This window comes from Symphalangus syndactylus, chromosome 7, assembly GCF_028878055.3.
Source record: "Symphalangus syndactylus isolate Jambi chromosome 7, NHGRI_mSymSyn1-v2.1_pri, whole genome shotgun sequence".
Lineage (NCBI taxonomy): Eukaryota > Metazoa > Chordata > Mammalia > Primates > Hylobatidae > Symphalangus > Symphalangus syndactylus.
The window spans coordinates 12795318-12821040 of NC_072429.2; the positions used below are offsets into that span (position 1 = coordinate 12795318).

At 37.0% G+C, this 25723-nt stretch overlaps 1 protein-coding gene across 4 annotated transcripts in view; it reads right to left on the reverse strand.

The window, feature by feature from the left end:
• Positions 1-25723, reverse strand: part of CPEB4 (cytoplasmic polyadenylation element binding protein 4) — a 70192-nt gene that overhangs the window by 39608 nt on the left and 4861 nt on the right. For all 4 annotated transcript variants that reach the window (XM_055285217.2, XM_055285216.2, XM_055285215.2 and 1 more), the window contains exon 2: positions 8671-8752. In XM_055285217.2, the coding sequence (XP_055141192.1) occupies positions 8671-8752 (82 nt within the window). The remainder of the gene's footprint in view (positions 1-8670; positions 8753-25723) is intronic.

Consider the following 25723-nt stretch of genomic DNA (forward strand, 5'->3'; position numbering starts at 1 on the left):
AAAACTTAACATGACAAAGTAAAACATTAAAGTACTTGTTAATTTGTTACCTGATTGTTGCTTGTTTTCTTATTTATCTCCAAGTTTTTATCTACCACACATAGTTAAATCCCTGCCCTGAATGTATGTCGAACAATATTAAGTCATAACAACCATAGAATAAGAGAACTTTACTACCACTGAAAAGAAAAAATAATGTTAATGGGTTAAAAAAATCTTTTAAATGTATGTTTAACCTTCTAATAACATTAAAAGTTTACTATTATAATACTTCCCCCATCCACTCACCCACCGTTACCCTCACCTCTCACTCAGGTAACAGAATAAAACGATAACCAATTTTCACGGCCTCAAAATAGGATTCCTTGTGTTCAATGTTCAGGATTAAGATAAAGGGGCTGCTTAAGTAATTACGGACCCACATCATGGATGACATAAGACAAATTCCCCCTTTGTGGCAACTGCTTATTTGATTTTCAGACCAAATAAAAACAAGGGTTAAATATTCAATCACGAATGTGTGGCAGGTAGAGGGCAGAGGATCACTATTTTCGATAGACTAGTATGTGTTATGTAGGTAAACGGGGCAGATGAGGATCTGGCCCATGCACAAGATGCATTTAGTTTGAACTGAGTTGGTTTCCATTCAGAGGCTAGAGGGAGGAAGACTTCAGTCCGATCCTATGACGATGTCAGCATTCACATACATCACATGATTTTCTTTCCTAGGCATTTCCCCTTCCCCTCCTCCCCTTATAAAAACCCAAAGACAAAAACAACAGCAACCCGAAATCTGAAAGGGGGTAATCACACTGCTCAAAATCCACACCTTTGTAAGCTCAACCTACACAGTACAGTGAGGAATCCAACAAATCCGGATCAAAAGTAAATCAGAAAGCAGGCAGTTGTTCAAAATTAAGAATAGACCTTTCACTTTTCATACAAAAAAATCATGCCACACAATTTCGCCCTCTTCTTCCTCACAATAGAAGTTACCTCAACACAGAAGCCCAGGTCCCATCCTACAGCACAGCTAAGCCAAGGCAAGAGAAAGACTGTTCAGGATGTTCCATTTCCGCAGCCAAGAGAGGGAGAGTACAGGAGGAGAAGAAACACGCTTCATTCCTACATAGCCACACACACATTTAATTGTAGCCCAGTTTAAATTATACTCTTTGCTATTTAACGTCCTCCATTACTTATGAGGCTTTGAGAAGTAAGGCAACTTTCTAATTCCTAGGAGACTTAAGTCACTTCCCTGTTACGCTACTTTGAATTACTTGGTATCATCCAAACCGAGCAAGAAAGAGCCAGCCTAGTTCAGGAAGGCTTCAGCCAGACAAGCAGGCAGCTGCCGGCCGACTATGAGTCCTAAAGACTTAATGATATTTTAAAGATCCCTCAATTCGCCAGACATATTTGATACCACATACTAATAATTTACTTGGAGGAAGAAATTTGATTATAAATCCGAGTAAAATTAACTGGTTTGCGTTATCCATTTCTTCTTCTTTTTTATTTCTTTGAGATGGAGTTTCAGTCTTATCGCCCAGGTTGGAGTGCAATGGCTTGATCTTGGCTCACTGCAACCTCCGCCTGCCAGGTTCAAGCGGTTCTCCTGCCTCGGCCTCCCAAGTAGCTGGGATTACAGGCGCCCGCTACCAGGCCCAGCTAATTTTACATTTTTAGTAGAGACGGGTTTCACCATGTTGGCCAGACTGGTCTTGAACTCCTGGTGATCTACCCACCTTGGCCTCCCAAAGCCCTGGGATTACAGGCGTGAGCCGCCACGCCCAGCCTATCCATTTCTTCTTTATGGTACTTTGAATCATGCCCCATTAAATGTCCCTTAAAGGAAAATGTCCATCTAATCCTTTAAAAAGGTTGGAGGTTAGGGTACCAGTAATCTGCTATTATTTTGCCACAGGCAAACCAATTTAAATAGAAAAAGATTAAATACTGTAAGAAATTATATACCCTCCCCACCATTCCTACCTGAAATAAATCATTCTAATATTAAAGCAACAGAACCTATTTTAGTAGGACTTCTTTTCATTTTGAAAAAAATTTACTTATTCCCAAATTACTTGCAATTTATAACATATGAAATAAATAAGTGACAAAATTTAGCAACTCTCATAGCAGGTTTCTAGAGCTATTTCAGCCTGCATAGAGTCAGTATCTGTATAAAATACTTGTTCTAATGCCTCTCTACCAGTATGCAACATGTGTTCTCTAAGTCAACTAAGTGACTGCAATTTGGAATACAGGAATATTAGTAAAATGGTGTATCAAAAGAAGAGTTAAGGTTTCCTATTATTTATCACATATTTTTAAGTAGCACTAAATTAATTCTATCCCAACTGTAAAGATACAGAATTTAAATAATCCCCACAGCCACTCTCTTACAATGATATAAAAAAACTTTTATAAAACTGATGAAACAAGCTTTATGTACTAAACTTTCAACTTGAGTTTCATGATTTTCTTCTAGAAAGGCTATTATAAATTCTTTTGCTTAGCAACAAAGAAAAGAAGCACAGATGGAATCATCACTTACCCACTCATTTAAGCATTTGTTTCAAACAAATTTACAGCAATGAAAAATAGTCAGGGAAGGGTCTCTAAATTTAATATGTAGATAAAGTAAGAAAAAATATGAAAGTGTTTTAAAATGCAAGGTCACAACACCTTTGGCAGTCAGGAATTAAATAAATAGCATTTTTGGAGTAGATCCATAGCTCTTAAAATAAAGCAATGCATGAAACACGTGAGGCAGTGATGTATAACGTGCTTCCACTACTTACTCTACATATGCAATAGGTTTCCTGGGCACCATGGGGATATGTAAAAGACTGGCACTTTAAACAACTTGCATTTTTGAATGCAATCATTATTGCTTACATTCAAATTAAGTACTTGAAATGCCTGAAACTCAGAGGAATTGTGGTGGATATGTTGAGCCTTCCTTTCAAAAGCTGAAAGCAAGATACATTCTACAACAATATGAAGAGAAAAAGACTCCATTTTCACACTATTCAAAGGAATAATATGATATCTAAGTCATAATTGAATATCTGAAGAACAACTATAATGTTTTGACAGTCTGTAGATTGCCTTTGTTCTCTCAATAATTTTGCTGTCTCGTTTTGGCTTTCTAGTGAAATGAAGCAAATTGAATATTATATTGTTTTCATATATTGGATTTAAAATACTCAACCACATCGTGAAACTGTGGATTGTTATATTCTGTCTGACGTCTAATTTTTAAGCACTATTTTTGTCTCTTTATTCCCTTCACATACAGAAAAGAAAAAAAAGCTTCCTAATTTTCAGAGGTCTCTCTATACACTGAATATAACACTGCCTCATGAATCTTTCTTTCACTGTGTCCAACCTATGCTTCAGAAGGCTGAAAACAGATGTACTCGCATGTGGTTTTAATCTATTTCATGCTGCTCCATTTCTAAGTAACAAGTACCAATTTCATAAGTGAGAAAAAACACGAATAACAATAAGATACAATATTCCCCAAATAATCATCTAGGCATCTACAGCAATAAAATATTTTTCTGTCCAGGTGAAGAAAAACTTGATAAGCCTAATAATATTGTAGCAATGCACAAGCTGCCACCTGGGAGATCAAAATTCAAAATCAGCCTGTAGCTTAGGCTCTAAGCTTATGAGACTGAGTGTGCAGCAAAGAAAATGAATTTGGTCTCTGGGGAAGAGCTTCTGAGGATTGTCACCGGTGTTGGTTATGGAGAAGGCAATACACAATTTCGCGGATAAAAATAACATCCAGACTTGCCAGCTGACCAGAGAAAGGAGAGGGAGATAAGGAATGAGGAGAACCCTTTCCCCACCGCACAAAGAGCTAAATCCCTGTACATAGAAAAAATCATAGTAGCCTCAAAATTCTTAGAAAAGCAATTAAAAATAAGTTATAAAAAAACCTAATACAAATTATGAAAGCTATGTATTCCTTTGAACATTTTTGTTAAAAAAACATAAGTTTTCTAACAAACCAGTTGGAATCAATAACACATTCATAAAGAAATTCAAAAACTGTACTTGAAGGTTCCTAGGACTATTAAGCATTTTGTTGATAGCAAAAATAAAGTTTTTTAACCGCATTACAGTAAGGGAGATTTTTTTGTTCCAAAATGAAAAATACAAATTAGGTTTTCTAGCTCTTTTGAAAATTTAAGTTAATAATAGCCACACCAATAGATTCAACTTGTAGTTCCTGTAGCAATTTTGGGCCTTATTAAACACATACAAACTGCATATCTATGAGGAACCAGAAATGAAAGAGAAAAATAAATGAGGTCATTCATAATTTTTTATGAAATTATTTTTAAGATTATTAAAGTTGTTTTTGAATTGTAAAGTCTTTAAAACAATCAAATCTTTTAATTTTTTTTTTTCTGAGAGGTATACTGTTCTCTGCTAATCTCAGAATTAACACGAATTTTCTTTTTTTTTCTTTTCTTTTTGTGACGAAGTCTCTCCCTTCTGTCGCCCAGGCTGGAGTGCAGTGGCCGGATCTCGGCTCATTGCAACCTCGGCCTGCCAGGTTCAAGCAATTCTCCTGCCTCAGCCTCTGGAGTAGCTGGGACTACAGGTGCACACTACCACGCCCAGATAATTTTTCTATTTTTAGTAGAGATGGAGTTTCACCATGTTGGCCAGGCTGGTCTCGAACTCCTGACCTCAGGTGATCCACCCACCTCGGCCTCCCAAAGTGCTAGGGTTACAGGTGTGAGCTACCACACCTGGCTAATGTCAATTTTCTATTTTCTGTTTCTAAGGAAGCAGAGCACTGGAAGAGTATTTTATTTATTTATTTTCAAAATGAATTGGTAGGTGTTAGATACCTATTTCAAAATGACAATGTGTTTTTTTTAAGTTATTCAAATTTTATTATCTTTATTACCTTTAAACAAAATTTCACAATAGAATGAACCACTGTTAAAATCAAGCATAGTATTCCTAAAATAACTATCTAAATCAGAAGATAGTTTGACAAGAAATAAAATGTTACCCTGAGCAAAAACAATGTCTTGGCAGTGATAGGCTACAATGATACAAAGGTCATGATCTTGTTTGAAAAAGAAAACAAGCGTAACTATAATCTGGCATTTTAGATCCATGCACTCAGCTGTGAATTCTTTACTGCTCTTTGTAGGAAAAAACACACAAGCTTCCTGTAATATACTCAAGCCAGATTGGCACCTAAACTTAAACTGAAACTGGCTTTTTTGATGAGCATGAAAGCAGACTTACATGTTTAGTAATAATACATGTAATTTTTTTAGTGTCTTCTATGAACTAGGCAATATGCTGAAATCTATAGCTGCATCATATTATGTCATCCTCACAGCCACCACAGACTGTAGTGACAGAGTGGCAGTTTAACCAGATCTGATTCCAAAACCCACTGTCTTTCTATTCCGTCACATTGCAGTCTATAAATCACTATTTTACAAAATCTGTATGTTCCCAGATTAGATCAATCAGACTGAATTTATTCTGTCATCAGACCTAACTTTTGATTATCCCTATAATATCAGCTTAAAGAAACTTAATTTAGTAAAAATTGGTAAGGAGAACTTAAAAAGATAATACAGAATAAAGGCAGAACTTTAAACAATTACCCGTTGAGCAAACTAGAAGAAAAAAATCTGATAGAGATATCCTGGCTAAAACTGATGGCCAAGGAAATTCTATTGTTAATCGTATCAGAATACTGTGAGCTGGCCAGGTGCAGTGGCTCACGCCTGTAATCCCAGCACTTTGGGAGGCCAAGGTGGGTGGATCACCTGAAGTTAGGAGTTCAAGACCAGCCCAACCAACAAGGTGAAACCCCATCTCTACTAAAAATACAAAAATTAGCCAGGCGTGGTGGCAGGCGCCTGTAGTCCCAGCTACTTGGGAGGCTGAGACAGGAGAATTGCTTGAACCCAGGAGGCAAAGGTTGCAGTGAGCTGAGATCGCGCCACTGCACTCCAGCCTGTGCAACAGAGCAAGACTGTCTCAAAAAAAAAAAAAAAAAAAAAAAGAGAATAATGTGTGCCAACTCTTTTATCTAACCTAAGTATTAGTTAGAGGCTTGCTTCTTAAAATGTCACATAACAAGTTGTTTCTATCCACTGCTGTTTGTAACCTATGCTTTCTGTGATAAAGACCATAGGCACTTAGAAAATGATTTCTAATTACTTATTATCTGTAGTACCTAGTGTATGGGAAGCTCTTTTAAAATGTGCTGAAAGAATTAAACACATTAAGAACATACAAATGTTCTTTAACTACTTTTTCCATACTTTTTTTTTTTTTTTTTTGAGACAGTCTTAAAGAGCAGGAACACAGCTCACTGCAGCCTCAACTTTCCGGGCCCAAGTGATCCTCCTGCCTCAGCATCCCGTGTAACTGGGAACATAGGTGTGGGTTGCTATGCCTGGCTAATTTTTTTTTTTTTAATGTTTGTAGAGACCAGGTCTCACCATCTTGCCCAGACTGGTCTTGAACTCCTGGGCTCCAGCCATCCTCTACCCTGGCCTCCCAAAGTGCTGGGATTATAAGTGTGAGCCACCGCACCAGACCTTAACTTTAAAAAGAAAAAAAAAAAAAAAATTATTTTATTATATAAAGACAGGGTCTCACTGTGTTTTTTTTCTTTTTCAAATTACTTTATTATATAGAGACAGGGTCTTGCCATGTTGCCCAGGCTGGTCTCGAACTCCTGGGCTCAAGTGATTCTCCCTCCTTTACCTCCCAAAGTGCTAATTATAGATTCACAGCAAGTTGCAAAAGTAGTACAGAGAAAGCCTCATGTACCCTTTATCCAGTGTTCTCAAATGGCAACATTTTACATAACTATAATACAAAACCAGGAAATTGACATTGGTACAACCCACAGACCTTATTCATATTTTTCCTTTAGCTATTTTTTAAGAGTGTACAATTTTTCTGTTGCTAGAAATGGCACCTTAGACTCTTCATTTTTCTGAAGAGAAAACAAAGGGTCCAAGAGGCTGAAGACTACCCAAAGTCAGAGTGCTAAAAAGTAGCAAAAATAAAGCCAATTCTGAGTGGGAGATCATCTTTCCACAGCTATATAGCATGCATCTACACTAGAGTCATCCACCAGAATTCCATGAGAAATTCAGTAAAGACCTTCCAAATATTCTTATTTCAAATGTCACATCAGATGGATGCCTATTTTTTACACATTATTTTTTTTCCCCTCTCTCCAGAAACCTAAAAGCTTTCCTCATTAAAAAAAATTATCACTATTGGTCTACTGAAAAATACATAAAATGTTTTTCTGCATCAGTAACATGATAAGCCAGACTCAAAGGGAAACTAGGCTAAGCAGGTCACCAGTTGAAACAACAGGCTGCCTTGTTACCTTTGACCTCAGTGCAAAGCTCTATGTCTGGCACAAAGCAGTGTCATAAACATTGAATCACTGAATGAATGAATGAACGAAGGAGCCAACAACTTAAGTGGGATGACCAAATATACCAAACATTCTAAGTTTCTTAAAAAAAGAACAAAAAACAAAAAACCTGCTTTCTAATAAACTGATATTTTTATCCAGAAAAATGTTTTATTTTGTGAGATACTTTTCCCAAAATCAGAGGAAAGGCCCTTAGGAAATATCTAGTCTTGCAATTTTCATTCTTGGCTACATGGTAGCATCACCTGAGATATTAAAAAATAACTTTGGGAGGCCGAGGCGGGCAGATCATGAGGTCAGGAGATTGAGACCATCCTGGCTAACACGGTGAACCCCGTCTCTACTAAAAATACAAAAAATGAGCCGGGCGTGGTGATGGGCACCTGTAGTCCCAGCTACTCAGGAGGCTGAGGCAGGAGAATGGCGTGAACCCGGGAGGCGGAGCTTGCAGTGAGCCGAGATCGCGTCACTGCACTCCAGCCTGGGCGGCAGAGCCAGACTCCGTCTCAAAAAAAAAAACAAAAACAAAAAAAACATGCAAGCCCACACCCCCTGTATGGAATGGGGTCCAGACATCTACATTTTATTTTTAAAGCACCCCAGGTAATTCTACGTCTTTATAAAGGTGAAGAAACTGAGGCCTAGTCAAACAGAATGTCTTATTCAAGATAACACAACTTTTCAGTAACATGAGACCAGAATCCATGTAGAAACAGTACTTTTTTTTTTAACATAATACATAGAAAAAAAATTCTGAGAACTATGAAACTTCATTTTAACTTTGAAACTATTGGTTATTTTTTAAAACATGAAACTAGGCAAAAATTCTACCAACATGTGAACTCTTCCTGGGACATAATCACTGTCATAAGTAGGTAGACATAAACAATTGAGGCACTGAGAAGTTATTGCCTGAGATATAAAAAAAATAATAATAAGGTATGTGGTTGGTGTCTTTGAGCTAATTGCCCACTCTTGGCAATTAGTACTCTTGTCGTACTCTTAACTGGTATCACGATGGCTCCACTGTAGAGGTTCATCAAATATGTTGGATTTTTTAACAAAGAGGTGTATGTGTAAAATTGATAGAACTTACTGCATACAAAGTGACTCCATAATATTTGCCATACTGTGTATCAGATTAAATAGTTAATACACATTTAAAACTATTGTCTAAAATCAATTGGGTGTATTTCTAAACTTACCTTTAATAGTATCATTTTCAGCTCTCATTATGTCAATGAGTGAACTCTCCAGTGAGTGCATGTCGAATGTCCTGGGGCGATCCTGTAGACACAAACAGCCACAAACCACTTTTTAAAATAGCATTTAAATACAAAAGAAGACAGTAAGTTTCATTAGAAGGGACACAGATCACAAAGTAGCAATTTTACTCTCTATATAAGGCACATTATTACTAAATATTATTATTAACACCAAACATCAAAAACCACAAAAGTAAGTACACAGCGCTCAGCAAAGAGTGATTTGATTTCTAACAATAATTTCAACAGAAGCATCACATTTATTCAGAAAGCCAAAACCATTAAAACTAATTTCTGTATTAGTTAAGAACATTACATAAGTGTAAAAAAAAATATTCTTTCCCATCACTTAAGATTGCAAAAACGTGGCAAAGCTTTCCAAACTTGTCCCATTAGTTATCTGGTAGACTGGTACCTGTATGTGCTATTCAAAATAGCTATATTTTCTTATAAGGCAAAGTTTAAAAATAGTCATCGAATGATTGTAAGACTATTAAATGGTAAAGTATACAAAAAAAAAAAAAATAAGAGAAATCTTTTTTTTTTTTTTTTTTGAGACAGTCTTACACTGTTCCAGGCTGGAGTACAGTGGTGTCATCTCAGCTCACTACAACCTCTGCCTCCCAGGTTCAAGTGATTGTTGTGCCTCAGCCTCCAGAGTAGCTGGGATTATAGGCACCCGCCACCACGCCCGGCTAATTTTTTGTATTTTTAGTAGAGATGGGGTTTCACTATGTTGGCCAGGCTGGTCTTGAACTCCCGACCTCAAAGGATCCACCTGCCTAGCCTCCCAAAGTGCTGGGATTACAGGCATGAGCCACCAGATCCAGCCAAGATAAATTATATACTTATTTTAAGAAAATAAAAATATTGATTTATTCATCTCTATATATTATCAAAGTTGTTCTTGACTGTTAATGATTTGCCTTCTCTAAAGATTTGTTTTTAAAACTAATAATCTATATAGAAAGTTGAAAAAAAATCTCCTTCCTTCCAAAAAACATGTAAAAAAAAAAAAAATTTGGTAGACTCTCCCTTCCCCCAACATAAAAATAAATCTGGAATAATGAAGCACAGAAGCTGCTCTCATTACTGTCACGAGGTTTTCTCTAAGGAGAAGGATGAGAATAGCAATAGAGAACTGCTGAAGCATGTTCTGTCCCTCCCTGCCCCCAATGCAACATGTTATTAGGTCTCCAAACAACCCAGTCATTACTTCTGGTAAATAAAGGATAAAAGGATCAGAGTTAGAATAAGAGTTAGAATCTAGATGAGAAAGCAAAACAAAACAAAATAAAATCTCAATTCTTATTTACTCTCAACTTGCAAAATTAGGCTTGATTTTGTTGCCATTAAAATTAAAGAGAAGGAAGAGTGTGGGATACATTGCTGACCTAAACCCCTGGCTTAACCAAGTGCATTTCAAGAGTGGGTATGGAATCCTAAAATATACAACATCCCAAGTGCTCTGACATTCCTCAGGATGAAGAGTACTAGAGACAACTAAAATGAAGGTTTAGCTTGATACATTAAAAGTAGGAGACGAAAACATTTTAAAATTAAACTGAGACAAAGCAATAACACGTGCTCTGACCCACCTTAAGGATACTGTACATAAACACACAAAGGCCACTGCAAGAATATTAAAGAAAAAGGGGATCCCAAAGGAATCTGCAAGCAGAATTCTAAAACTTCTATTCAATTATATTTCCTTTTACATTACTATTTAAATTCAAAGCTTTGACTTTATTTTTTTAAAAATCACCTCCTAATTGTATCCCCTTTATTTTTCTACTTTCCTAGCTAACTTCTAGAACCTCTAAGCTGACGGAGGATGTCCTCCACTTGAGAGCATTTTTATTTTTATTTTTTTGGATGGACCTAACACTTCTCTTCTGTGCTTTTATAACACATCTTACGCCACACGATTATTCTGCTTCCCTGAAATAGGGACCACTCCTCCTGACCCCATCTCATCATACAGATATTCAGTAATGTGCGCTGAGTGGTTTTATAACGCCACTGCAACTTGAGGAGTCCAGGGACAGTATATTTAGGTAGAATCCAACATTACAAGTGAGAGACAGTATTTCAAGTTTTCCCCCAGGGGTGGGAAGGTTAGGGTGAGGATGAGGATGGGGAAGAGTGAGCAGGTGCCTTACCATTCTATCCTGCTCTAAACTGGTATGACTCCCTCCAGAACATCTTTGCCCCACCTCTTCCACCGATTCTTTCGTCATTATCCTCATCTCCTGAACAAGATCTATCTACAGAGAGGCAGGAGTACACATGGCCAGGACCAGACTAAGGGTTAGTATTCCCAAGAGAGAAGCTGTTCTGTGTCTACACTTCCTCATCTCAAGCACTAAATTAAGTCAAAACCTGCATATTCTTTCAGAAGCCAAGTAGACTTGAGGCATAATTTGAGGTTTAGAAGTTAATATAAAATTACACTATCTCATTCTATAGTTGCTGGATATGTTCTATTTCAGCAATGAACCACACCTTTAAAAGGGCCATCCATTTCCATCTCTAATAGAAACCAGTCTTGGACGCAATAATTCCTGGTGCCTGTTCACTTGGCTGTGTCCTCTGACTGTAAGCTTCCCAAGAGCAGGAACTATGTCTCACATCAAATATTTCCAGTATGCCTACCACAACAGGGTGATGGTGTACCAAGTCAGTCATGTCCTAAGCCCACAAGACTGTCCAGAAGGGCCTGAGGTGGCAGGAGCTTCCTGGCAGATGAGCTCTGTTTAAAAATTATCATTTTCTATGTGTATCATGATGTAAAACAGGTTAAGAAGCACTGTCCTGTATTTCTGTATTACTCTGCCTCACATAGGTCTTGGCAGGTAGAAAGCATGCAAATGTTTGCTAAATCAATGAATGGATGTATTCCTTCATGTAATTTTTAAACATTTAAAATATTTATTCTCTGCTACTTCCTTAAGATTTGTCTTTATATTTCCCCCTTTCCCTCTAAAGAGCTGTATGTTTGCTTTTGGGGGAGGGGAGGAATTAAGTTTAGTGTTGTTTTTCATGCAACTAACAGAGTAAGCAACCTTACCAATTTTTGGAACATGCATTTTGCAGTCACTGAATGACAAGGGCACTGAAAAGAAGCAATTGATAAAAAATATAACATAGACTGTTTTTGTTTGGTTTGTTTTATAAGAACTATTTCCAGTAAGTCAAGAAGCCTCCTTTTTACCTATTAGCTTTTGTTTTTGTTTTTTTACCTATAGGTTTTGTTGTTGTTTTGAGACGGAGTCTCGCTCTGTTGCCAGGCTAGAGTGCAGTGGCGTGATCTAGGCTCAATGCAACCTCTGCCTCCCGGGTTTAAGTGATTCTCCTGCCTCAGCCTCCTGAGTAGCTGGGACTAAAGGTGCGTGCCATCACACCCCATTAATTTTTCTATTTTTAGTATAGATGGGGTTTCACTATGTTGGCCAGGATGGTCTCGATCTCTTGACCTTGTGATCCGCCTGCCTTGGCCTCCTAAAGTGCTGGGATTACAGGTGTAAGCCACCGCACCTGGCAGCCTATAGGTTTTTAAATGTGGTATTATGAATGGAATTTAGTAAACTATTCCATACCTTCCTCCCACTACCCTGCCCCATGGGCAGCCCAAGCATATTGTGGGAAACATAAAGATTTTTGCTGACTTCTAACTGGTAAAATACATTAAAGCTAAAATCCTAAATTAAATTTTAAATTTTCAGTAATGTTTTATGAAATGAAAAGAAATTCTCCACCCTTTTTACACTAATTTTTAGTAATGATACTAATTTTTTCCTATAATTTGTTACAATTTAATACAAGGATGACAAGTAAATACAAATACACAAAGTTTGTTCAATTGGTACTATTAGATGCAAGGTGTTTTGAGAAGGATTCTCAGGCTCTACAGGGACTCAGAAGGAAACTGCCTCCACAGACTGCTGCAACGTATAAGGTCCAATGGCACGAGTACTACATTCTTGCCAAACCTAGTCTAATATGTATTCTTCCCCACAACCCAAACTTATTAGCAAGTATACTTACTACAAACATTTTGTTTATGATGCTTTGGTAATTCAAAGAGATCAAAAGCCACATATTTTGTCAAGTAAGCATTCTGTTCTCAGAGCAGGTTTTAAGATTGACATTCTTGATTTACCCCCTCACTGATCTTTTCTGTCCATTTTTAACATCTAATTTTAAAAAATCCTAAAATGTGTCTGTACCATTAGGAAATAGATAAACGGGACACAGATAGACAAACAAACCCAAAGTATAAGAACAGTACAAACAATGCTGGTTTTCCTATGCAACAACGAAAGAGTCAAATCAAAAGAATAAGAGTGCTTTGATTTCCATATTTCATTCTTCAATTTTGCCTTTTTAAATGGTTAATTGGATCAAATATAACCACTGACCTATTTTCTAGGATCCATTTCCCAAAGATTAAACTAACTGTAAAATAGAAACTTTGTTAGGTGATGCTCTTCTTGATTGAACTTGAGCTAATGACCAAAACATGAACATTAGCATAAATGAGTGGAATGGGCATTGGACACTAGGAAGCTTCAACTCTGCCTGTTGTATTATATGAGCTTGGGCACTTTCGTCCTTTATACCTCTTTCCTGGTCCATAAAAGGAATGGTTTGATTGGATCTCTGATGTCCCTGTCCTAACTCCAAAATACATTTGTATTCTAGCTTTTTGATATTCTAACATACCTTGCTCTTTCAAGATTTACAGTTTAAATTATGACAATTATGGCAGGAACCAAAAATAAGGATGAGAATTTATTAATCAAAGTCCATCACTTTTGCCCATAAAAAGGCAAGGGTCAGTGATCAGTTAGTAAGAAAATGATCATTTAGAATCTTAAAAGGACAATCACAGCTGGGCGCAGTGGCTCACACCTGTAATCCCAGCACTTTGGGAGGCCGAGGCGGGCAGATCACGAGGTCAGGAGTTCAAGACCAGCCTGCCCACAACATGGTGAAAAAATACAAAAATTAGCTGGGTGTGGTGGCAGGTGCCTGTAACCCCAGCTACTTGGGAGGCTGAGGCAGGAGAATCGTTTGAACCTGGGAGGCGGAGGTTGCAGTGAGCTGAGATCGTACCATTGCACTCCAGCCTGGCAACAGAGCAAGACTCCGTCTCAAAAAAAAAAAGACAATCATGGCATTTTAATTATGCTACACAAAACATAAAATAAGCTTCTTTCAAAAAAAATCTACTTAAAAAATTTGCTGGGGGAAAGAAGAGTGAAGTGTGCTGGTTTCAGATAGATGATTAAACAATCTCTCATAAAACAAAAGATACTGACAACTCAATTTGCTTTCAACCCCACTGCCAGTTTCTCTTGGCACCCTAAAGGGAGAAATTAGAAAAGCAGAGCCACCCTTTATTGAGCATCTACTAAGCACCTGATATTATTCTAGGTACTTGATTAACACTGTCTTAATTAATCCTCAAATCTTCTAAGTTACATTTTATTATTCCTTTTTTTTTTTTTTTTCTTTTTTGAGACAGGGTCTCACTCTGTTGCCCAAGTTGGAGTGCAGTGGCACAATCACAGCTCACCACAGCATCAAACTCCTGGGCTCCAGTGATCCTCTGGCCTCAGCCTCCCAAGTAGCTGGGACTATAGGCATGAGCTACTACACCCAGCCTATTATTCCTATTTTAATAATAAAAACTGAGACTAAAGAAAACTTACACAATTTACTACACAGATTGGTTACTGCATAGTTTAGTGGCATAGTCAGGATTCAAACCCAAGTCTTACTATAAACCAAGTGATCCTTCCTTGGGTAGGGTAATGATCATGGCAAAGAACCATACTAATTAAGACATACATTTGAATAAAGGAGGCACTCTAAGGGTTCTGAGGGTATGAATATGCTGGCTAGTGCCTGGCAAACAGTAGGCACTCAAATATTACTTATATTTTACTTATACAAATATTACCTTTTATATTTTATCTATACAAATGATATATATCAGAGGTACTAAAACCATAAGAAGAGAAAGAGAAATCTTATCTTCCTTCTCCCCACTGAGATGACAGAGTGGCACACAAATTAGAGACCCATCATAAATGCATCTCTGGGTTATCTACTAACCACAGGAATACTGGTGGTAGTAACAGTACTAATAGGATTACTATCAGCAGCTAACATTATGGGTTACATTCATAAGCTCATTTATTCTTCACAAAACCCTGATACAATTAGATATGTTCAGTTATTATCCCATTTCACAGATGAAGAAACTGAAGCTTCGAGTATTTAAATAATTCCATCAATGTTAGGTAAGTGGAGGCAGAATGTGAACCCAGACCTTCTGACTCTAGAACATGTGAGCTTAGTAATCATGAAGGAAAATAAAAGATCACCAATGATTTTCAAGGCTAAGTAAAGCAAACTTTATCACAATGCTTAAACCTCATCATATTTTGTAGTCTTAATTATCATATGTAATATACTAAGTTGCATGTCAGTAACTGGTTAGTTTCAGTTTCTGTCATCTCTACTTCACAGGACAATTTCTAAAAGACCTTATGATATCACTATGAAAATCAAATTTGATAAAAATAAGCTTCTGACAAAACAAAAGGAATGTTTCAGAGAGGACCCTTGTTTTTAGTATACACCTGAATAATACTGCCTGCCAGGGCAAAATGGGAAGACCTACATCAGTATATAGCTAATGACAAGGCTTTTCATAACATTCCAGAAGCTGCCACAAGCAGCACGTGAACCTGCTGGTCTGTTCCTATCAGGAAAAACAACTAAATTGTAATTATGCCACAGACCAAAATAATCATTTGTGGCCATTTTTTTTTTAACATCCAGATGGCTGATCTAAGCCAGCGTTTCTCATACTTGAGAGTACATCAGAATCACCTGGGGTTCTTGTTAAAATACGGATTACTGGGTCCATCTCCACAGTCTCATTCAGCATTGGTCAGGTCCAAGAATTCCCATCTCTGACAAGTTTCCAAATGACACCAGGGATTACTCTTTGAGAACCACTGAGTTAAGCAAATCCATTCAACAGGTTAACTTCATTAGATCCTTAGGAGTGTGCTTTATAGCTTTTATCCTAGTTGGCCAGCTATGATGCAGTCCAGCTTAAATATTCTACAGGAACTACTGTAAGATTTCCTTATGAAGAGAAGGGCTTTGCTCTCAACACCTGAAACAGCTCTGTCTTTCAAGTTCTAAGGTCCATACCTTTGGAAAGATTAAAATAAAGTTCAATTTCACCAAAACAAAATTCCTTGAGAAAAAGCATCAAGAGGTGAGTGGCTCACCATTAAGAACAAACAAAGTACAAATTTGGTGCTTGAATTTTCACAATAAAATATTATCTCTGGCATCCATATACCCCATATCTTAAGCAGATAGCTTTTTTTTTTTTTTCATTCAGCGACATGGAATATTTGCCCTTCAGGTATTTACTACTGACATGTCTTCTCTCTCTCACAACTGGTCAAATGCCCTATAAGCCAAGATAAACAGTCTAAACAAAGGATATGCTAATTACTCATTCCTTCAGATTCAACCTATTTATCAAGTCACATCATCAGAAAATACATAGTATATACTGGTCCCTTTGGACTTGCTTTTATAGAATTATGGCTTAACAGCATGATCTCAGACTTTAATAAGCAGAAAATATTAGTAACTGCTGTTTGTTAAACATCTACGAATTTTCTTGTAAAATTTGTCAGCAACGGAAAAATTGTCTGTCAATGCCCCATGATTAGAAACCTGCAAGGCAAATTTCTCTCAAAAATATTTCACTCTTGTTTAAAAGTATGCTTATTTTCATTAGAGAATGAGATCTACATCACCCATCATGTTACATTTTTGTCTTGGATGCTGGGATGTTCACATTTAGGTTATGTGCTCACAGGCAATAACTGTACTGAGCTTAAATGTTCTCATCTAAATATAACCCATGCTACCCACCACCACCACCACCACCACTCTATTATTGCTTCTTTTTATACTTGAGCTAGTGTGTTTTGGCATTACTAGACTAAGTCTAAAACACAAAATGTAATTAATTGAATGTAACCACATTATTAAGAACCAAAGCCAAAATTCAGCTATCCCTTAACTCATTCTATTTCTATAAAAACATATATTACTGTGATCATCACTTCTCAGACTGCTACATATCTGTACCAGGCTACAGAAGTTTCTCTTTCTGGCTTAAACTTTCCCTGGTAAAGAAGGGAAGGGAAAATATTTTGGTTTGAAAGGAAAGTGTACGCCAGTGTGTCAGCTGCCAAAATAAATAGAAATTTTAAGATGCCAGTAGAGCCCATGATTAATCAAAGGTAACTATAGGAGTTTTAATTCAAGATTTGCCAAAATGTAAATATTCCTCTTGAATTAAATAATATGTAAATTCACAGATCATCAAGAGTGGACTATCCAGTCAACTTTCAAGATTCCACTTCCAAATGACCCTCACATCCCTACACAGGCAGCAAATCCCTTTTCCCTTATGTCTCCCTAGCACTCTGACATCCCACAAGATAGTGATAAGCTCTGTATGACAGAGCTTATCACTATCACCATGCGCCATGAGCTTCACTCATTTCCATATCCACAGCTTGTAGCATGCCGTAAAGCCATCGCCACCGATATAGATAGTGGCTAACATGTTCCTCCTGGCTCTGTGTTGTGCATCTTACATGAATTACATAACAATTACATATATTAGTTCCTCACAACCATCATATGAAGTCAGTACTGTCATTTATTTTCCCCATCGTAGGCAAATGAAGCTAGGAGAAGTTAACTAATTGCCCTACAAAGTCACACAGTAAGTGGTCGAGTCTGACTTCAGAGCAGATGCTCAGGAAAAGTGTTTTAAGTGAAGTTTTGTTTGGGCCTAGAATTTTTGCTCTATTGTTACCTGCAAGGTATGAAATCCTTCCCTATATATACGTGGCCTGAATGAAGACAACGAGCATCAGAGATTAAAGTTAAAGCGGTAATTACCTGAAGCAGGAGGGACCACATTTAACAGCATCTCATATTTCTTAGCAAGTTCCCTCTTCAATCAGTACTTTTTCATTATGGCTCCTGTAATGAAGGTAGAGTCTAACAGATCTTAGGTTACCACATGTTCCCTAATAGAATTATGATCTACAACTAAATGAATGAATGTCTTCGGTGTATTATCTTGGATCAACAGCTCCATTTGGTTGCCATGTGAATTGACAAATAAGATCTCTCCAGAAAGCCTCTGAGAACAATTTTTATTGCACCTTTACTAAATAAATCACATTCATTTTGAGAATTATAAATCCTTAAAATGATAAACATTTCTTGTCATCACTTATTTGTATTAAAAAACCAAATGACTATTCTAGGCTTGATTAGTCAGTCAGTTCCTGAATCGATAGACCTTTTCTTCTTCTTGACAATTTGTTCATACCAATCTTGCCTAGCAGAGAGAAATAATTAAAATCTATCACAAGCTTTGATACTTGTGATACTAAGTATCAAACATACTAAGCAAGTGATCTTGAGGCTGCAATATCACTGAACCTTAATTTCATCAGCAAAACGAGGATAATAGCACCTCCCTTATAAATCTGTGGTGAAAAGCCAATGAGATAAGGTATATGGGCAGCAGGAGCACAAAGCATGGCAGTTAGTGAACTCATTCAATAAACATTTCTCTGCCCCTTCTATGGTGCAATGAAAAAAAGCATGAAACTCACATTTTAAATTAGATATCAGTTGTATCTGAATAAGTCAGTGATTCTGTGCCATTTTCTATAACCTGTTTTCATAGAGATAATCAAAATAAGTTCAAACCTAAGACCCCGAAACTATCAGTATAAGACTTCTCCCTAATAAGCTATTCAGGGCAAGAAGTCATTAGTTCAAGGAAAGCAGGTAAACAATACTAACACTCAGCCTTGAGGAATGAAGTCATTTAGACCTCGACTGGCTGTTAGAGTTCCTGTTCTCCTTGTCTGCTAGGTCTGAGCAGGGTCCAGAGTCAGCAGGGAGAGGGGTCCACCCTAATACACAACTTTTTTTTTCTTTTTGAGACAGAGTTCCGCTGTTGTTGTCCAGGCTGGAGTGCAATGGCGCGATCTTGGCTCACTGCAACCTCTGCCTCCTGGGTTCAAGTGATTCTTCTGCCTCAGCCTCCCGAGTAGCTGGGACTACAGGCGCCTGCCACCGCACCAGGCTAATTTTGTATTTTTAGTAGAGATGGGGTTTCTCCATGTTGGTCAGGCTGGTCTCGAACTCCCGACCTCAGGTGATCCGCCCACCTCGGCCTCTCGAAGTGCTGGGATTACACGCATGGGCCACCACGCCTGGCCAATGCACAACCTTTATTCCTAAACTGAAGCTTATGTCTTGTAACCCTCGGCATCTCTTCTCTTTTGTGAGCCTTGACAGTGATCTCAAAAAGCAGCCTGTGCCCAGCCTCCACATTTCCAGACTCTCACAACACCCCCCAACCCCCATCCATAGTTCTCCAGAATCTCCTGGGCAGAAGGCACTCCTCAACACTCAAGCACAAAGAGGATGTCACCGGCCAGTGCACTTCAGGAGCAGAAGGATCACGTTTGCCATAGTTAAGCATCCTCAGCCCGTGGCCCTTCAAAAGCATCAAACATTTGTGCACTGAAAGCAAGCAAGAAATTTAAAAAGTTGATGCAGTCTAAAAGTCTGCAAGGGACCCCAAACCTCTACATTCCTCTTAAAAAACAGGAAAAAAAAAAAAGACAACAACCATAAAAGCTCAGTCCTGTCCTGTTCTCTCGCTCATCTTTCCTTTCAGAGGTCTTGCCCACAAGTCCACAGAAGTGTGAACCTACAGAAAGGATAGGATGAAGGGAGGAAAACAGTATACTCTCCTCCCAAATTTCAAATCATAGCTGGTGTTTGGGTGCTTTAACTGGATCTCTTATTTTTCTATGTTACAGAAAGAGAAGATGAAGCCAATAGTGGTCCACCACTATTGGCAGCAGGTTGAGCAGTGAAACAGGCTGAGCAGGTACAACAGAAATGTGGGCCTTGCTTCAGTTTCTCACTACCCTTCTTTAAAAAAACAACTAGAAAAAAATTTTAATGTTTTCTCTTAAAGACTCCTTCTAGAGACACATACTGAACCATTTACAGATGAAATAATATCATATGAAGCAATTGCTTCAAAATAATACAAATGGGGAGAGAGAGGGTTAAGGGTATAGATGAAACAGGATTGTCCAGGAGCTGATAATTGTTGAAGCCAGGTGACATGTACATGGGAGTTCACTACACTATTCTGTCTACCATGGAATATATTTAAATTTTTCCATAATAAAAATTTAAGAAGACATGGGTCAGGGGGTGCTTTACAAACAGAGAAAAAAAATATCACCAGTTGGTCACTTTCAGCAGTGTTCAAGAAAATCAGTGTGTCATCTACCTCAGTCCCACCATTATTTAAGTATAGTGACTTTAGGAATTGTATTTTATTTATTTAAAATTAAGTTCAGGCCAGGTGCGGTGGCTCACGCCTATAATCCCAGCACTTCCAGAGGCCAAAGCGAGCGGATCACCTGAGGTCAAGAATTCGAGACCAGCCTGGCCAACATGGTGAACTAAAAAGTACAAAAATTAGATGGACCTGGTGGCACATGCCTGTAGTCCCAGCTGCTGGAGAGGCTGAGGCACGAGAATTGCTTAAACCCGGGAGGTGGTGGTTGCTGTGAACCAAGATCACGCTAATGCGCTCTAGTCTGGGCGACAGAATGAGACCTTGTCTCGAAAAATAAAATTAAGTTCAAATTATCACACACCAGTTATACATGGGTTTTCAGATTTTAAGAAATTGTGCTATACTTTGAATAAAACTTTGACTTAATATTTCTGTTTGATGACTTGCTTTCTTAAAACAACAGAATATTCTAGGAGTCAAATATTAGACATATCTCATTTTATCCTCAAAAATACCAGACAAAAGAAATGAGAAAATAAAGGACCCAGAAGGTGCTGTAGCTTGCCTAGGTCACATAGCCAATGAATGGCCGAGCCATATCTGGAACCCAGATCTGACTTCCATTAACCAAGATAGTTTTCTAATAACATTTTTTCAGAGTATATGAACATTCTGAGTCACGTTCTTACATTGAGTTTTATTTTTTTAAGGTCTCATAGACAATAAAATGGCAGCAACTATTTTACTGACTAATTACCATGATCCTATTGACTAGATGCATTCCTCAAGAATACCTGGAAGAATTATTATTTAAATTGTTACATGGTATTTTAAAATAAATATAGATTTAAAATATATAATACTGAGGAACTAATTATAACTTAGTTTTGGTCTACCAAAAACTGATTGGAATATATCTGATAAATCTTCAGCAAATAGAAATTGCCCAACCAAAATACCCTACAATATAAAATGTGCTTGTACAGCTTAAAGCTTTGAACTTGAATAATTCCATTTGTAAACATGAATGAGCACCTATAGGTAGCTGATGGAGTTTTTCTTTGGCATGTAACGGGACCAGAATTCTGCTATCCAAGTTAAAGTTTGCCTTTTGTGGTACCATTTTGTCATAGAATGTAAATAAGCACATGTTATATATAAACATACAGGTAACTTATATTAGTGTGTATTTATAATTGATAATTACTTTTTCCAAATATTTTTCCAAAAAAATTAAAAATAATTTTCTAAAAATTTAAAATTTCCAAATATAAGCATATATTTATAAACACATTAATGACTACGTTAATAAAAATGTTTGGAAATGCCATTTGTACAATTTTTTGTTATAGCTAAAATTGAATCTGTTAGTTTGCCTTAATGATTAAACAACTTATAGATTAAAATGAAATGAAACTATTGGGCTAGTTGATAATTTGTTTATAATATTTAAGAGAAAAAAATACATGTTCAGTCTTACTCAAAGATTAGCACAGGTCAAAAATATATTACAAACCATGTTACTGATTCATTTTTTATGACAGTCCTGTGCTTAGTTCATAACATAGTAGGTGCTCCAATAAATGTGTGCTAAATACATTAAAATATTTTTTAAAAACTCTTGATTCCAGGATACAAGCCAAACTATTCTCAATTTAAATCTATGGCACCCTTTCATATCTCTTACTGAAAAATCATAAATTCTCCATTAAAATGTAGTCTCCTTTAATGTATGCAAAAGCAATCACATGTTCTAAAGTTCTTAATAAAACAACTGTGGCCAAAATCTTTCAAAATACTGAAAGAAACAGGCTGTCAATGCTAATGAAAGTTTAAGCTTATATTTAATTAGAAAACTTCTCTTCAAGAAAATTGATAATTCTGCTAAATATTTTATCTGTCTGGGGTTGCATCTATAGCTTATTCAATAAAGCATATACAGCAAGATAAGCATGACTAAAATATTTCACAGTAACACGAGCTATATTTGTAACTAATTTCATAACTTTATTCAATATTAGAAAGCCATATTTTAAATTTAAAAAGTTAATCAACCTAATATGGCCACATACATAAGGTGCCTCACATTACCCTTCACTGTTAGGTATTATCATATTTTTGAAAAAGTGTTTTGTATTTTTTCTAGAGACGGGGTCTGACCATGTTGCCCAGGCCTGGTCTCAAATTCCTGGGCTCAAGTGATCCGCCCACCTCGGCCTCCCAAAGTGCTAGAATCACAGGTGTGAGCCACCATGCCCGGCCAGGTATTATTTTCTTGATACAGTATTTTCTCCTGGAATTTAAAAGATTTGCTCAAGGTCACACTGCTCATTAGAGTTTAGAGACAAAATTTTTAAAGCTTTATATATGCATTTTATTTATTTTTCCAACAGCTTCATATAGTAAATAATTATATTCAAATTCAGAGTCAAACTTAAGTCTGAGTCCATAGCCTATGCTTCACTCTACATTTTCGGGCTCACAAAATAGCCTTTCTCAATAATTATTCACTTTTCACCTTCAGAAATTGATTGAAAATAGTATCAACACCTTTATCTTGCATCTACTAAGTATTTTTTGCAAACTTAAAGGTGGAACTCATTCCGTTTCAATAAGATAAAATGAGATGAGAAAAAAATGGATGGGAATCTCCAATAAATTTGAATTTTAAAAAATATATTGCTCTAAATTTATCATGGTAAAACATACTTTTAATTTCTGTAAGGCAACTTTGAACAATTAAACATAAAATAAAATGAATCTTGTCACAAAAAGTTAAAATGCTCACATTATAGGCTCTCTGCCTTAAAGAGAAACACATTATTCACATTATCTTGTGTGAATAATGAGACCAAAAACTGAGGTACAATACAGCGCTGAAAAAAATATGACAGTGAATTATCAAGCTTATTTTCCTCCTAGCAAAATAGAGAAAAAGTCATAAGGAAAATAAACTGAGACTGTCAAATTCAAACCTAGGCACATGTTAATTTAAAAACTAGGTTCCCCATTTCTTTCTTATGAACACCAACAGGATGACTTTCAAAAACTTAAACTCATGAGCTAAGTAGCATCTTTCTAGTTGTAACCAGCAACAACCACATTTATTAGGCTTGCGATAAACAGGTTTTTCCTGAAAGGTGTTGGAACAATGTGCTGATCATATTCCATGGCTTCTCTGAAGATAGAAAAAGAAAAAGAAAAAAACTCTACCCTGGAATTAGTTTTAATTTCATCAGAAAAGCTATCTAACCTAGTTAAAAAGCCTTCTACAAAGAGGAAGACTTTTCCAATATGTCAGTTCTGCTAGATCTAGAACCATCCGACTCATAATTTACAGTTAAAAAACTGGTTTCTCCCCTTCTAAGTCAAAGAAAATGTTTCCTATGCAAAGATCCCTCTTGGAACGATACTGTATTAAGAAACAAGAAAATGTAATGAGGTTGCCTATTAGACAATTTTAATAATCCACCATGACTTTCAGAACTGAAGCACCGCAGCAGTGTTCTGTTTGCAAATATAACATGCAGTATATAATTTTGAGGATCCAGACACTTGTTTCCCTATCAAACAAGTTTTAGGATAGTCTTTGTGACATACAGATGTTGTCTTTTTCCTTCCTACCTGACTCTTAGCTAATGAAAGCAGCAACATAATTGAGCTGTAGTTAAGAGGGTGTCAGCACATACACTAAGTAATTCTCCTTTACTTTCCTGTAAAGACAGAAGATCCAGGCACCCCTCCAAAGAAATGCTATACTCAAATATAATTATTGGCAGGTACCCCAATATATTATCTGCTTTGGATGTCAGCATTCTAAGATATGTTTGGTAAGACAGGATTTATTTTTTCCTTACTGTAAGGGTCAAATCATGCCTGTAGTCACATGAATATGGACCTTCATTTTGAAATTGGGACAATAAAACCAAATGTCACAGGGCTGAGGAATCCTACATAGGAAGTGAAATAACATATTTGAAAGCACCTAGCCCAGTGCCTGGTATATAACGTGCTCAAAATTTAAAACAAATCATTGACCAAAATATTATCTAAGTTTAACATTTAAAGTTGATAAACGAGTATACTCAATTATTTTCCCCTTTCAATACTCTATCTACAATCAGCCTTTGATCATCATGTATCACTAAAATTTTTCCTCTCATCTTACATGCGTCTGGGAGGCACTCTCCCTTCCGGCCCCACCTGCACCCACTATCCCCCTGCCATATTATCATTATGTGAAGAGGCACTGTAGTATAATGATTAAGAGCCAAATCTTGTCTGTGACTAAATGTAATAATAATTTCTGCTTCATAGGATTGTTGAGTGAATTAAATGAATCAATACATGTAAAACATTTAGAACACAGGAGGCATGTTAGTTTTTTTTTTTTTTTTGAGTCGGAGTCTCACTCTGTCCCCCAGGTTAGGGTGCAGTGGCATGATCTCAGCTCACTGCAACCTCCGCCTCCTGGGATCAAACAATTCTCCTGCCTCAGCCTCCGGAGTAGCTGGGATTACAGGCACCCACCACCACGCCCAGCTAATTTTTGTATTTTTCGTAGAGACAGGGTTTCACCATGTTGGCCAAGCTGGTCTTGAACTCTTGACCTCAAGTGATCCGCCCACCTCAGCCTCCCAAAGTGCTGGGATTACAGGCGTGAGCTACCACACCCGGCCGCATGTTAGCTATTATTATATGCATATTACTTTATCTGTGTCTAAAAACAGGATTTCAGTCAGGCACGGTGGCTCACACCTGCAATCTCAGCACTGCGAGTGGATTGCTTGAGCCCAGGAGTTTGAAACCAGCCTGGACAACATGGTGAAACACTGTCTCTACAAAAAAATACAAAAATTAGCTGGGCATAGTAGCGTGTGCCTGTAGTCCCAGCTACTGGGGAAGCTGAGGCGGGAGGATCTCTTGAGCCCAGGGAGGTTAAGGATGCAGTGAGCTGTGATTATACCACTGCACTCCAGCCTGAGTGACAAAGCGAGATCCTGTCTCAAAACAAACAAACAAAATCAGGATTTGAGTGATGCCCTCTGAATTCATGTAATGAAGCTTTAAGCTAAGCAAAAATAACTTAGAAACACCTTTTAATATACAAAAATCCTCCAAATAAAATGTCTTCCCCTATCAGTTATTGGGGGGGAGGATTATGAATTTAAAAGGTTATTAATTTTAATTCATTATATGTACCCAAACCTGCAGTAAACAAATGTAAAAATCATTCTGGTTCGTTTCAAATTAAAATAAACATTGCCTAGTATCAGTTACACTTCAGGTAAATTATTTCCTTTCAATACAACAATAACGTGCTGGCCTTTGATTGAATACCATTATTATAATGTACCCATGTAAGCACTATCCTTAATGTCTGTGGTAAGTTTCAAGATCTCTCTATCACACCTAAGGAATTCTTTTTATTCTTTTTTTTCCCCTATGAGAAATATTGCAGAAGAAAGGAATTCTTTTTAATAGTAATTAAATTGAAGTGCTAATATCTATAAAATTTCTTTC